Source organism: Diplotaxodon limnothrissa, linkage group LG13 (assembly GCF_057381915.1).
Source record: "Diplotaxodon limnothrissa isolate DT_005_m linkage group LG13, D_limnothrissa_male_GT1.1, whole genome shotgun sequence".
Classification (NCBI taxonomy): domain Eukaryota; kingdom Metazoa; phylum Chordata; class Actinopteri; order Cichliformes; family Cichlidae; genus Diplotaxodon; species Diplotaxodon limnothrissa.
In genome coordinates, this window is record NC_140608.1 from 12,214,982 (window position 1) to 12,228,011 (window position 13,030).

Sequence of the window (13,030 nt, forward strand, 5' to 3'; positions counted from 1 at the left end):
TCAGCAAGGCAGGAAGCACGACAAGCTGCGTCCGGATGTGAGGTCAGCCGTGCGAGGCGTCACTATCGGTTAAAACCTTTTTTTATACGTTAACAGGGAAACCTGTATGTTCTTCGGAAATCATGCATGCTGGCAAGAAATGGATGGACTTGTAGGTGTTTCTGTCATGCAACATAAAAAAACAAAAACAAATGGGGGGACATGGCTGTACATGCATGTAGAGTTTCCCCTTTCCTTGCTAAAAGTGAAAACATTATTTTTTATTTTATGAAAAAAGGGTTTAATAGCAGAATAGGAGGCGGTTATAATTAAAATTTATTAAATAATTATAATAATTCTTAAAACTGAGTTTGGTGTTGCTATAAAATATGTACACATCCACGTTAATTTCTATTTTTAAGGTTTCTGAAGAGACAACTATGAGAAGGATGGCAGCAAACGTGAAAGGGAAGGTTTACAAGATGGTAGTGAGACGTGCTATGATGTATGGTTTGGAGATGTTAGCACTGAGAAAAAAAATATATTGGACAATAGGATGTTTATGATGGAGCTGGCAGGCAAGAGGAAAAGAGGACATCCATGAATCTTGTCCTCAGAAAAGATTCATGGATGTAGGGAAGGAGGACATGCAGAGGGTTGGTGTGATAGAGGGGGGTGCGAGGGAGATGATCTCCAAAACGAGCCATTGGAAGCTTTCTCATAGATGATCACTTTGGGATCATCTACTCCGCTTGCCTCAGAATTGAAGTGTAGTCGGAAGAGGGATTTTAAATCAACCTTTACAAAACACAGATATACCTTAAAGTTTCTGCGAGAATAGAAATAGAGAATAAAAGCTAGTAAAAGCAGTGTTTCTGGGTGCATCACTTGTTGGATGGAGGGCAGCTGGCAGCTGTATCTGGTCATAATGGGTCTGCTGTGTTAACCTCCTGGAGCTCAAAGCAGTGCAGAAGGTGTAGCGTCAGTGGTGAGCTGATCAAATGAATATGATTGTACGGTCACCTCTGAGCACTTATGTTGGCAGTTAGCTGAAAGCATTATCTACAGATCAAAACAAGTATAATGGCAAGGCACTTGGATCCAAAAAAGAAAGGGCAGAAGATGAACTGGACAGCAACAAGTGCAGGAAGCTGAAGCATGATTGACAACTGACAAGAAATAGTGGAAGGAGCTAAGAGTAGTTTGTAGTTATTCATGCAGTTTAGAGCTCCATGCCCAATCCTTTAGCTTAACTATGCACATTCTTGTATGATTCTTTTTCAAAAGAAAAGGTGATTCTCTATGTGTGTGTGATGCAAAGAGTTTCCATGTTTGAGAGTGTGTAATTTTGTGTTATATTGTGTTATAATTTTTGTCAACAGAGACCGGATGTCTGTAAACTAGACCAGACAGAGAACAAACTATAAATTCACAAACTATGCATCTGACGAGCCAGATCAAAATCAATGTACTGGCAAAATGCTTCTTGCACGGGTCTGCAGGGCGAGGCCATCTTGTTCCAGTTTGTCACCTGTAGATCGCATTACATGGATTCTCTGTTTCCCCCTTCCAGCAGGTTTATTGGAGAGGAGGCATGAAGTGAAAGTAGGAGATATATGATCATTAGAACCTGAGGTCATCAGTTCTTCCTGCAGGAGGCAATCAGCTAAAGACATTTTTTCCATCTCCTGACAGCAGAGAGGAAGAGATGCCTTCAGACACTGCGCAGGTGTTTTCGTTCAACGTCGACCTGTTTGTAAATTTATGCATGGCGAGGGATCCCCTGCTGTCTGCTTACTGGATTTGAGGCTATCACTTGCACTTTCCTCTTCAATTTTTTGTGCATATATTTGCATATTGTTATATTTGTTCAACCTGTGTTGTTCCTGCTTTGTTTGAGTTTGTTGATGGGCCTTTTTTCACATTTCACATTAATTCCACATTTAAGTGGAATTTGGAATACATATATTGAGAATCCAGATTTAGACTCTGTTATCAGGACTGTTCTGTCAGGGAACATTTTTCGTAAACCACGAAAACAGACAGCTGACATCATTTAAACTCTTAAGTAAGTAACTAAAGCTTGCAAATGAGAAGAAAACCCTTAAGTTAGCAGGACTGTTTAAATATTTTAAATGAATTTGAGACGAACCCCATTTTCTTATCTTTATTTTTTGCACAATTTGAATATATTATGTCAATTTGTGAATCATAATGTCTTATATATGTTTTTTCCTCTTAGTTTTTGTATAAACTCTCAACCTTTAGTACACATGTATCGTGGATAATGGATAATATTGTTAGCACTGATGTTCACAAATAAAGTTCTAGCTTGGTGGTTATTACTAGTAATGAAGTTCAATGGGAGAATTATTTTTTCTGTTGAAGCTAATATTTCCAATCGCCTATAAAGGCATCATTGGCTAAGTACGCATGCGCGGTGCCCTCGGTGACTGACAACCCAGCGCGAGAGCCCTGCGCAGACTCTTCCGACGCCATCCTTCACCCAAATCCAGCGTGAAACAGAAAGCCGAACGACAACATGAGCTTCTCAGTAGAAGAGAGGGGAAACCCGAACTCCCTGAGCTACCGCTTGTTTTTCAGTAAGTAGGAAATAAGCACAAGTAATAACGTTTCGTCTTTATTCTCTACTTTTAGGACTTTCTTCAAATGCCACCGGCTAGTCGCAACCTCCCACGTGTCACTTATTCATTTGTTTTGCACGTTCCCTTCAGTCATATCAGTGAAGTGTGTGTATTTACATATATCCTTGCAAAAGGAATTAATAGAATGTTTTAAAACCGATAGTAAATCTCCTCTCGAGTCCAATAACCTGGCCTAACCGGTCCTTTAGGTTTTGCCCTGTGAAATAATGATGGATCTGACATGAAGTGGCTATACCTGATCGGCGACCTACCTGTTTGTACATGGGAGAAGGAAGTTGCTTTTGGCTAACTTTCGCACGATGCTAAATTACCTGCAGGCATCATAAATCCTTGGAGATGGTGGGACTACGCCCTCATTGATTTATTACAACCCCCGCTCTTATTTATTGTGGGTCAAAGTGTATTTAGTAATTTCAGCAAGGGCTTTGACTGTCATCACATTATAATCTAGTGTTGTTGTTGTCTCACAGTTTACAGTTTTTATGGCTAGATTACTGCAGGTTTTTCATTAAAGCACGTTCATACCAGCTGCAGTAAAGAAGTAAGGGCAAAATAAGCTCCGGTTAAGTATGCACGGCAGAGTCCAGCCTTTGCAAGCAGGGGCCTCCGAGCACGATATGAATGACTTCATTCAGGTGAATGCTGCGTGCAGTTGGTATTTGCCTGCCGTATTCATACAATGTTTAATCTTTGTTGCAGAAAATGCTGAAGGGAAGTACATCTCACCATTTCATGACATACCTATGTATGCTGACGAAGGCCAGGTAAGCCACCTTGTTACGTGTGTAAATATTTGTGCATTTATAAGATCAGCCCTCAAGATAAATTTCCCCTGCAGCACAGGCAGTGATGTTCAGCTGCTTTTTTTTCTGTAGTAGTGAGCCAATAATCGATTTGCAAGGCAGTGGCCTTTACTCCATGTCCTCAGTGCTGTGTCAATACCTTTTGTGATTACTGTAGATTATTTATCTTATCTGCCAGCAGCAGTTAATTGAAGCAATACCTGAGCATGAGCTTGAATGGATGATAAAAAGTTTAGAATTGTCTCGCTTAAGTATGAATGAAAAAAAACAAACTTAAAATAACTTAAAGACAGTTCAATAGATTTCTTTCTCTCTGTTTTTCAGAACATCTTTCACATGGTTGTTGAAGTGCCAAGATGGACAAATGCAAAAATGGAGGTAAGACTGGTGCTGCGCAAAATGCATTCTTTCTGAAGGTGCAGTTGATTGACACAAGAAGGAAAACAAACAAAAAATATATATACTTTTGAGGTGTTTTCACTTACTGAGTGCAGCCCTGACATCGGTGTGTGTGAGAATGCAGATAAGATATTACGTGCTTTTTAGTCTAGTACAAAGTCTGTGCAATACCTGTTGGAACCAATAGAATAGTGCAGGTAATAGTCCAGCCGATATAATTTTTCCATTAGTAGACTCCTGTTCTTTGTGAGAAGGGGCAACTTCAGTTCTCCCTTGACAAGGACAGTGGGAGAAATGTTTTGTCACTCAAGTCTCGAGACTGAAGATTGCTCCATAGCGATATTTAGGGCTCATTACCAGTTATCACAATCATTTGATTGCAGTTCTTGTTACCAATGGTGGCACTATCAGTTATGAGGTTTAGGTGGTGATTACTTTTTCTCACAGGGCCATGTAGGTTTGGATAGCTTTGTTCCCTTAATAGATGAAATCATTCAAAAACTGCATTTTATAATTACTCAGCTTATCGTTGTCTAATAATCACATTTATTTGATGATCTGAAAAATGGAGATGTGACAAATATGCAAAAGGAGAAAAGAAATCAGGAAAGAGGTTTTTTTTTCACTGCATCACTTGTAGTTTACTTGTTAATTTTCTGTGCTAGTCATTTCAATACAGTAACTAGAAAAATTTGCATTTCCTGCGAAAATGCTGTGTGGATGCCTTAACGCTGAAGATGTCTGCTGAAAAAAGTTGAAGAAAAAAAACGTTGCCCTGAGCAGGATTCGAACCTGGCCCTTCTGGTCTCAAGGCAGCTACTCATCTCACTGAGCCAAACTCATTCTCACAAAGAAGAGGTGGAGAGACTGACAATTCTGCTGAAATGAGCAGAAGCTGCTGAGAATTGTGCTGATAAGAGGTGAAAAGGCTAAAAATTTTGCAGAAAAGAGGTGAATCAGTAGAATTTCTGCTGAAAAGAGGTAAAGAAGCAAAAAGATGCGCTGAAAAGAGATGAATCAGCAGAAGTTCTGCTCAAAATAGTTTTTTTTTTCTTCTGAAAACGGCTGAGATTTGTGCTAATAAGAGGTGAAAAGGCTGAAAATTTTGCAGAAGAGGTGAATCAGAAGTTCTGCTGAAAAGAGGTTTTTGCTGAAAACAGCTGAAAAAGCTGAAATTTGTGTTGAAAAGAGTTAAATAAGTTGAATTGGTAACTGAAAGAAATGTTGCCATAAGCGGGATTTGAACCCAGGCCTCCCAGTCTGAGAACGGATGCTCATCTCACTGAGCTAAAACACAGGTCAACCCGGCAAGGAAAATCAGTGAGGCCACTGATAATATGGCAGAAATGGGCAAAAAAAATTCAATATCTCAAAAAGTATAGAAGTTATGAGCACCAAAAGTCATAGCTGGAAAGAGCAGAATTCTTTAAGATTTGAACGGTGAAAATGGCACAAAAACTGCGGGAGTAGTTAAGCGCCGAAAAACGTATGGAAGCAACTTGAAGATGAAGAAAAGATAAAGAATAAAGAGAAACAGGAACTCAATGAGCTGCTTCATAATATGAGACTGCAACAGTATCTGTGATGTAGTCTGTGACAGTGCTGTAAATGTTTGTGCGCTCACTCCACTGTGACAGTGTGAAGTCATTGTTGCTGCACTGTTATATTTTTCCACTTGCCAAATGTTTGAGTGTTACGATCGCTGTAATTTCTGCCGTTAAAACGTTTTTCCCTTGGGCTAGAGATGTGAGCGCATCTCTAATGAGCTCCACCGCGGACATTATCTGTGCACCAGTTAATCTGTAGCATTTCATTAACTTGCTGTCATTCAGCATTTACAGAATATTTCCCCTACATCTTTATTTGCCAGCTGCTTTCTTCTGTTCCCTGCAGAAGAATCTCCTAAGCCTCTTGAAAGTCGCCCTCATTACTCCAGATTTTCACCACAGGAACTCTGGTTGCAAACATCTTTACCAGAATCTTGTCTTAGGGAAAATTTAATCTTAAATGCTGAGTGTTGTCATCATTAGTTACTTTTTGCACTGTGATGAACTCTCTGAATTCTGCATCAGGGGCCCGTTCTTCGTACGTCGCTTACTACATCCAAGATCAAATGACACATCCAAGATCAAATCATCGCGCTAACCGTGAGCTCGCTAATCCGGTTCCCCGAACACACCTGCTGTTGACGATTACTACAGCTGGACGCAGTAATGTGACATCACTGGGTGTCGTAAAAGGGGCTACGCATCGATAGTAGAAACATTGATCGGCAACCCTCTGATTGGTCGGCGAAAATGTCGAAGGAGCGCGCTCGGCTCGGTATTTTTCGGCAGCAGAGCAAGAACTCTTGAGTGAGGGATTTCAGGAGTTTCAGAGTTTAATCAGAACGCAAGGGAACACTGCAAAGGCTGCAAAAGCAAGGAGAGAGGGCTGGCAGAAAGTTGCTGACAAATTAAACTCGTAAGTAATTTAATAATAATAATAATATATTGGATTTATATAGCGCTTTTCAAGGCACCCAAAGCGCTTTACAATGCCACTATTCATTCACTCTCACATTCACACACTGGTGGAGGCAGCTACGGTTGTAGCCACAGCTGCCCTGGGACAGACTGACAGAAGCCAGGCTGCCATATCGTGCCATCGGCCCCTCTGGCCAACACCAGTAGGCGGTAGGGTAGATTTATCATATCACACTATATTATCCAATATTATATTACATTATATTATATTGTTATATTATATCCTCTTTCACATTAGAGCCACAACAGGACCCACTAGAACATGGGAACAAGTAAAAGTGAAATATAAGAATATTCTATAGAATGGTAATATTTATCACTTATATTGCTTTTCGTCTCTTGGAAAGAGACCCTGAAATAATCTGTTTGTTTGTTTATAACAGCAACCAAGAAAAGGGCAGAGCAAAAAAAGACAGGTGGTGGTCCTGCACCCCCTCGTCAACAAGTTGGTTAAGTGAATAATACCCTCACGGGAATATCGATATCTCTCTATGAGCACACTGTCGCGCTGAGCTAAAGGATCCTGTCTGTCCCGCAATATACGCTGAATTCTGAGGACTCTCCTTATCAATCTTGCACCTTCCGCAATGGGTTGGTCGCGTAAACGGACAGGACATGGCTGCGACAGACTTCCCAAATCCACCTTCGCTTTTATAGCCGTGGTCTCTCATCTTGATTACACGAAGTAATTTACAATTACTACTCTGAAATATGACTTACATCTGTAATAATCACATACATGTAATAGGATGTTAATAGTACATTTCCCTTTTTTAGGAAATGACCTGTATGTATCTGTGTGACATCAATAAAAGGATCAAGTGCTGCATTATCTTCAGTTACATTGATGTTATTTATTTATCGCTGTTGCTTTCGTATAAATGAAGCGGACATACCTGCGTGGCCGCGATCTAATCCTGTTTACATAAAGTAAACCTGCTCCCGAGCAGGTTTACGCTTACGGCTCTGTTGCTATGACAGCAAGTCCCGGATGAGCTTCGGGGAACCGACTGATCCAGGATCACGCGAAATCGTCAACAATCTAATCCGGCTAACCTACTTAGCGAGGTACGAAGAACGGGCCCCAGATCTTGGAAGATTTGGTTTGAGCTTATTCCACAGTGTATTTACTGTGGCTAATGCATTGTTTCCCAATTTTGATAGTTGTATGAAGAATTATTGTTTCTAGCTGTGCATGTAACATTAAGTTACAAGTGCATGCCATTTACCAGGAATGAACTTAATATTAACTGCATTAAAAATTTCTTTCAGATTGCTACAAAAGACCTCTTGAATCCAATAAAGCAGGACGTTAAGAAGGGCAAGCTGCGCTATGTTGCCAATGTTTTCCCACATAAAGGCTACATATGGAACTACGGAGCCATTCCTCAGGTCAGTATTTTGTTCAAAAGAGCTGAAGTATCCACATTAGTAGATTGCTTGAACAGTGAGTGATTTAACTTCCTGCTTTCATGTCTTAGACGTGGGAAGATCCGGCACATAAAGATGGAGACACTGGCTGCTGCGGTGACAATGATCCCATAGATGTCTGTGAGATCGGCAGTAAGGTGCAGTGCACGCTGATGATTTTGTGATTGTTTCATTTCATAAATGAATAATACTGCCAATTATGTGATTTCTTCTTTGTTACTGAAAATTAACCATGAGCTGGAATGTCCTGTGTAGGTGTGCTCCCGTGGTGAAGTAATCAAAGTGAAAGTCCTTGGCATCCTGGCCATGATCGACGAGGGTGAAACAGATTGGAAAGTGATTGCAATCAATGTTGATGACCCCGAGGCCAGCGAGTTTAACAGTAAGTGCCTCAGATTTCTCAGTTTTCGTTTTTCTGCATTAGCGTCATGAACTTATGACGACGATGTTGTCCATCATTAGACATCGGTGATGTCCGGCGCCTGAAACCTGGCTACCTGGAGGCCACAGTTGAATGGTTCAGGAGGTACAAAGTACCAGATGGGAAACCAGAAAACCAGTTTGCTTTCAATGAGGAGTTCAAAGACAAGGTCTCCACCTAACATCTCATTTAGCCAACCAGTCATTTTTTAAACACTTTGTCAGCATTTCCTTCTTTGTCAAACTCAGCATTCAGTTATAAAACAGTTCAAGGAACTGTCAAATTAGTTCCTGCATGTTCAGTTATAAAAGCTTTGATTACTTTATAATTACTATTAAAAGTCCTACACTCATATGTAGTTGCTGTTTTATGTTTCAGGACTTTGCCATTGAAGTAATCAAGAGCACTCACAACTTTTGGAAAGCCCTCATTTCCCAAAAGGCTAGCGCTGGTGAACTGAACTGGTAAACTCTGACTTTTATCAGCTGCTTTTAGAAGAAATGCAAACTTGCAGCCAATAATTTCTTGAATATAAGTAGTCATACTTACTATAAATCTCTATATTATCAAACAAAACAGCAAAAACACATGTGTCTCAGCTGGCGACAGCCCTTTCTGCTGCTCTGCAGATGAGGCTACTGCTGCTGTTGGTGAGGTAAGACTTCTATCCCTGCCAGATTTTGCAATATAACATCAGAAATTTCAAATTTGGGTCTCTTTGATGGATGTTTCTTTCTTTCTTTCTATTTTTTTTCTTCTCTTTCTAAAGACATGCCCGTGTGGAAAGGAAGACCCTGTCCCCTCGTCAGGTAACATTTCATATAATTGTTATGATTCTGAGGTTGAGTGTAGCGATTTGAGATTTACACTATTATTTTCATTCGCAGTTGATAAATGGTTCTACTATGAGAGGAAGTAAAAGAGGACCTTCTTCAAGTGGACCAGGAGGAAAGCTCATCTCTCACAGGAATATTTGAAGACCTACTTGGATTAGGAACCAATGGGATGATGGGTGGTGGGGTCTGGGTTTACCCATCTCCTTGTAGATGGAGAAGAATAGCGATACTATTGATCAATAGTAATGATACTGTAGAGAAAGAGAGCACTTGTGTCATGACCAATGATTTTTCGCTTATTTAAAAAAAAAAAAAGTAATCTCTTTGGAGATGTGCTGTAATGAACAAAGTGCAGGCACTGTGCCTAGTAGATGCGCGTGTCCTGTCTGAGACCGAACTGCTTTAATAAAGCTTCTGAACGTGAACGTGTGAGTTTGAGTGGAGTCATTAGTATTTAGTTTAGACCAGTGGTTCTCAAACTGTAGGGTGTTATAGTCACCTGATGATCATGGAAAGATGGAGCTGACACAGTTTTTTAAAATTTTCATTTATTTATTTTTTAAGAGTACTGCTTTTCTTTTTCTTTCTTTTTTTTTTTTTTTTTAAATTGGGATCTGGCTTCTGAAGCGATGTAACAAAAGATTGAGAACGACTGGTTTAGAACATGGGCTTTATTGTTATTTATGTTTATATGCAATAACTGGGCATGCCACCACTGGATTGAAATCGGTTGATGGTGGAGTTAACTCATTTTCGTGTTTAAGATTATTTGAACTTCGTGATGTGGTGGGTTATCCCGTTGGAAGCATCAGAAGATGGCAGCTTCCAACAGGGTACACCGTGGTCATTAAAGGATGGATGTGGTCAGCTACAATATTCAGGTAGGCTGTGGTGTTTAAATGATGCTCAATTGGCATGAAATAGCTGCACTCTTTTTTTTTTACATCACAGCCAAAAGCCTGATGCTTTGACACCAGGGAGAACAGATCCATGCTTTCATATTTATGCCAAATTGTAACCCTAAAATCCAAATGTTGCAGCAGAAATTGAGGCAGAAAGCAAAGTAAAAGCCCAAACAAAAGTCTTCGGCCCCCTTGAACTTTCCACATTTTGTCACATTGCAGCCGCAAACATGAATCAATTTTGTTGGAATTCCACGTGAAAGACCAATACAAAGTGCTGTGCACGTGAGAAGTGGAACAAAAATCATACATGATTCAAAACATTTTTTACAAATAAATAACTGCAAAGTGGAGTGTGCGTAATTATTCAGCCCCCTTTGGTCTCAGTGCAGTCAGTTGCCCATAGACATTGTCTGATGAGTGCTAATGACTAAGTAGAGTGCACCTATGTGTAATCTAATGTTAGTACAAATACAGCTGCTCTGTGACGGCCTCAGGTTGTCTAAGAGAATACTGGGAGCAGCAACACCATGAAGTCCAAAGAACACACCAGACAGGTCAGAGATAAAGTTATTGAGAAATTTAAAGCAGGCTTAGGCTACAAAAAGATTTCCTGAGCCTTAAACATCCCACGGAGCACTGTTCAAGCGATCAGTCAGAAATGGAAGGAGTATGGCACAACTGTAAACCTACCAAGACAAGGCCGTCCACCTAAACTCACAGGCCAAACAAGGAGAGCGCTGATCAGAAATGCAGCCAAGAGGCCCATGGTGACTCTGGACGAGCTGCAGAGATCTACAGCTCAGGTGGGGGAAGAAAGAAGAAGCAAGAAGAAAGCCATTGTTAACAGAAAACCATAAGAAGTGCCGTTTGCAGTTTGCCACAAGTCATGTGGGGGACACAGCAAATGTGGAAGAAGCTGCTCTGGTCAGATGAGACCAAAATGCAAAACGCTATGTGTGGCGGAAAACTAACACTGCACATTACATTGAAAAACACCATCCCCACTGTCAAATATGGTGGTGGCAGCATCATGCTCTGGGGGTGCTTCTCTTCAGCAGGGACAAGGAAGCTGGTCAGAGTTGATGGGAAGATGGATGTAGCCAAATACAGGGCAATCTTGGAAGAAAACCTCTTGGAGTGTGCAAAAGACTTGAGACTGGGGCGGAGGTTCACCTTCCAGCAGGACAATGACCCTAAACACAAAGCCAGAGCAACAATGGAACTGTTTAAAACAAAACACATCCATGTGTTAGACTGGCCCAGTCAAAGTCCAGATCTAAATCCAATCGAGAATCTGTGGCAAGGTCTGAAAACTGCTGTTCACAAGCACTGTCCATCTAATCTAACTGAGCTGGAGCTGTTTTGCAAAGAAGAATGGGCAAGAATTTCAGTCTCTACACAGCAAAATCTCCAGTGTTAAATTAACACTAGAGTGTGTCTATATGGGTCCACTCCTCTGAGTGTTAAATACAACACTGTTGAGTGTTAAATTAACACTTTTGACAGTGTTATATGTTTAAAAGTAACCTAGTCAGTTTTGAAGATTAACAAAGACTAACACTGAGCAGTGCTGATTTTCTAACACTGGAAAATAACTCAAAATGTTAGAAATATTCCAGTGTTAGAAAATCAGCACTGCTCAGTGTTAGTCTTTGTTAATCTTCAAAACTGACTAGGTTACTTTTAAACATATAACACTGTCAAAAGTGTTAATTTAACACCCAACAGTGTTGTATTTAACACTCAGAGGAGTGGACCCATATAGACACTCTCTAGTGTTAATTTAACACTGGATGTGCAAAGCTGGTAGAGACATACCCTAAAAGACTGGCAGTTGTAATTGCAGCAAAAGGTGGTTGTACAAAGTATTTACTCAGGGGGCTGAATAATTACGCACACCATACTTTTCAGTTATTTATTTGTGAAAAATGTTTGGAATCACGTATAATTTTGGTTCCACTTCTCACGTGTACACCACTTTGTATTGGTCTTCCACGTGGAATTCCAATACAATTGATTCATATTTGTGGCTGTAATGTGACAAAATGTGGAAAAGTCCAATTGGGCCGAATACTTTTGCAAGCCCCTGTACATGTACCGAACAAAATACCCAGTGAGTTAAAAAAAAAAACAAAAAACAAAACTAAGTTGAATCAATATATTAGTTTTAAGGGAAATGACGTTTGCTGATACTTTGGAACTGGACTTATTTTGATTACTTTAATTTCTTTCATTTAAAAAAAATATTAGTGATTTTAAAAAGTGTTATTTGGCAAGAAAAAGTTTGAGAACTAGTTCAGAACAGACTAAACTCTCATGGTTGTAATGCTGCCACCTAGTGATCACAGCCCTCATCGCCTTCACTTTTTGCTTTAACTACTATATTCTCTGAGAACCGAGGAAAAATGAATCTTCCCATTGAACTTTTTTGTAATTTTCCTTCCTCTTTAGCGTTAAAAGAGGCCACTCAAACACATGAGATATTAATGGAAAGCCCTCTATTTAGTACATCGGGACTTAGTAGGGTAGCTCAAATAAGTAAAAAGATATTGATCAAAAACAAATGTCCATTACAGAGGACATAAAATAATAAGCTGGTTCTATATATTAAATTTAGATCCCGAGGCCCAGTTTTTGTAGCCCAAAGTTATACTAAGAGGCGATTGTGTCTCCTTTATTTTTCTGTTCCTAGTATGAAAACTGTATAATGTCTGGGTAATTTAATTTTTTTTAAATAGAAATAATTATTAAAATGTAATTACGTTGATACTATGTATGTCGGAAAGTTACACCGAAAATGTAGAAAGATAGTGGCATGACCAGTATCCCCCCCCAAACTAAAAGTAAACTACAGTCAGTAGTGTTAAAAAGCAAATTAAGTTCTAAGTTCTTAAAACACATTTTAAATTAATGTTTTCAGGACCGTTTGAAGTGTACTTTAAAATTTTTTTTTTTTTATTGTTATTAAAAAACTAACAAACAAAAAACCCAGCATGCGCACTTCTTACCTTGGTGTGTTGGTAGCCATCCCGGTGACGTACTTCCGGTTAACTGTCAAAGTTGGA

General features: G+C 39.7%; 1 protein-coding gene across 1 annotated transcript; it reads left to right on the forward strand.

Annotated features, from left to right (window-relative positions):
• Positions 1–2,460: 2,460 nt before the first annotated feature.
• Positions 2,461–9,479, forward strand: ppa1b (inorganic pyrophosphatase 1b). Its single transcript, XM_085369203.1, has 11 exons — positions 2,461–2,582; positions 3,345–3,409; positions 3,773–3,826; positions 7,645–7,764; positions 7,854–7,940; positions 8,059–8,185; positions 8,266–8,393; positions 8,603–8,688; positions 8,804–8,879; positions 8,994–9,033; positions 9,112–9,479. Exons 1-11 carry the CDS (start codon positions 2,522–2,524, stop codon positions 9,141–9,143), a joined length of 876 nt encoding a protein of 291 aa, XP_085225329.1. The 5' UTR covers positions 2,461–2,521; the 3' UTR covers positions 9,144–9,479.
• The last annotated feature ends 3,551 nt before the right edge of the window (positions 9,480–13,030 follow it).

Coding starts and splice junctions, on each gene's coding strand:
- ppa1b (XM_085369203.1), top strand. CDS start 2,522: ATGAGCTTCTCAGTAGAAGAGAGGGGAAACCCGAACTCCCTGAGCTAC. Junction 8,186..8,265: donor CGAGGCCAGCGAGTTTAACA/GTAAGTGCCTCA, acceptor GTCCATCATTAG/ACATCGGTGATGTCCGGCGC. Junction 8,394..8,602: donor ATGAGGAGTTCAAAGACAAG/GTCTCCACCTAA, acceptor TTTATGTTTCAG/GACTTTGCCATTGAAGTAAT.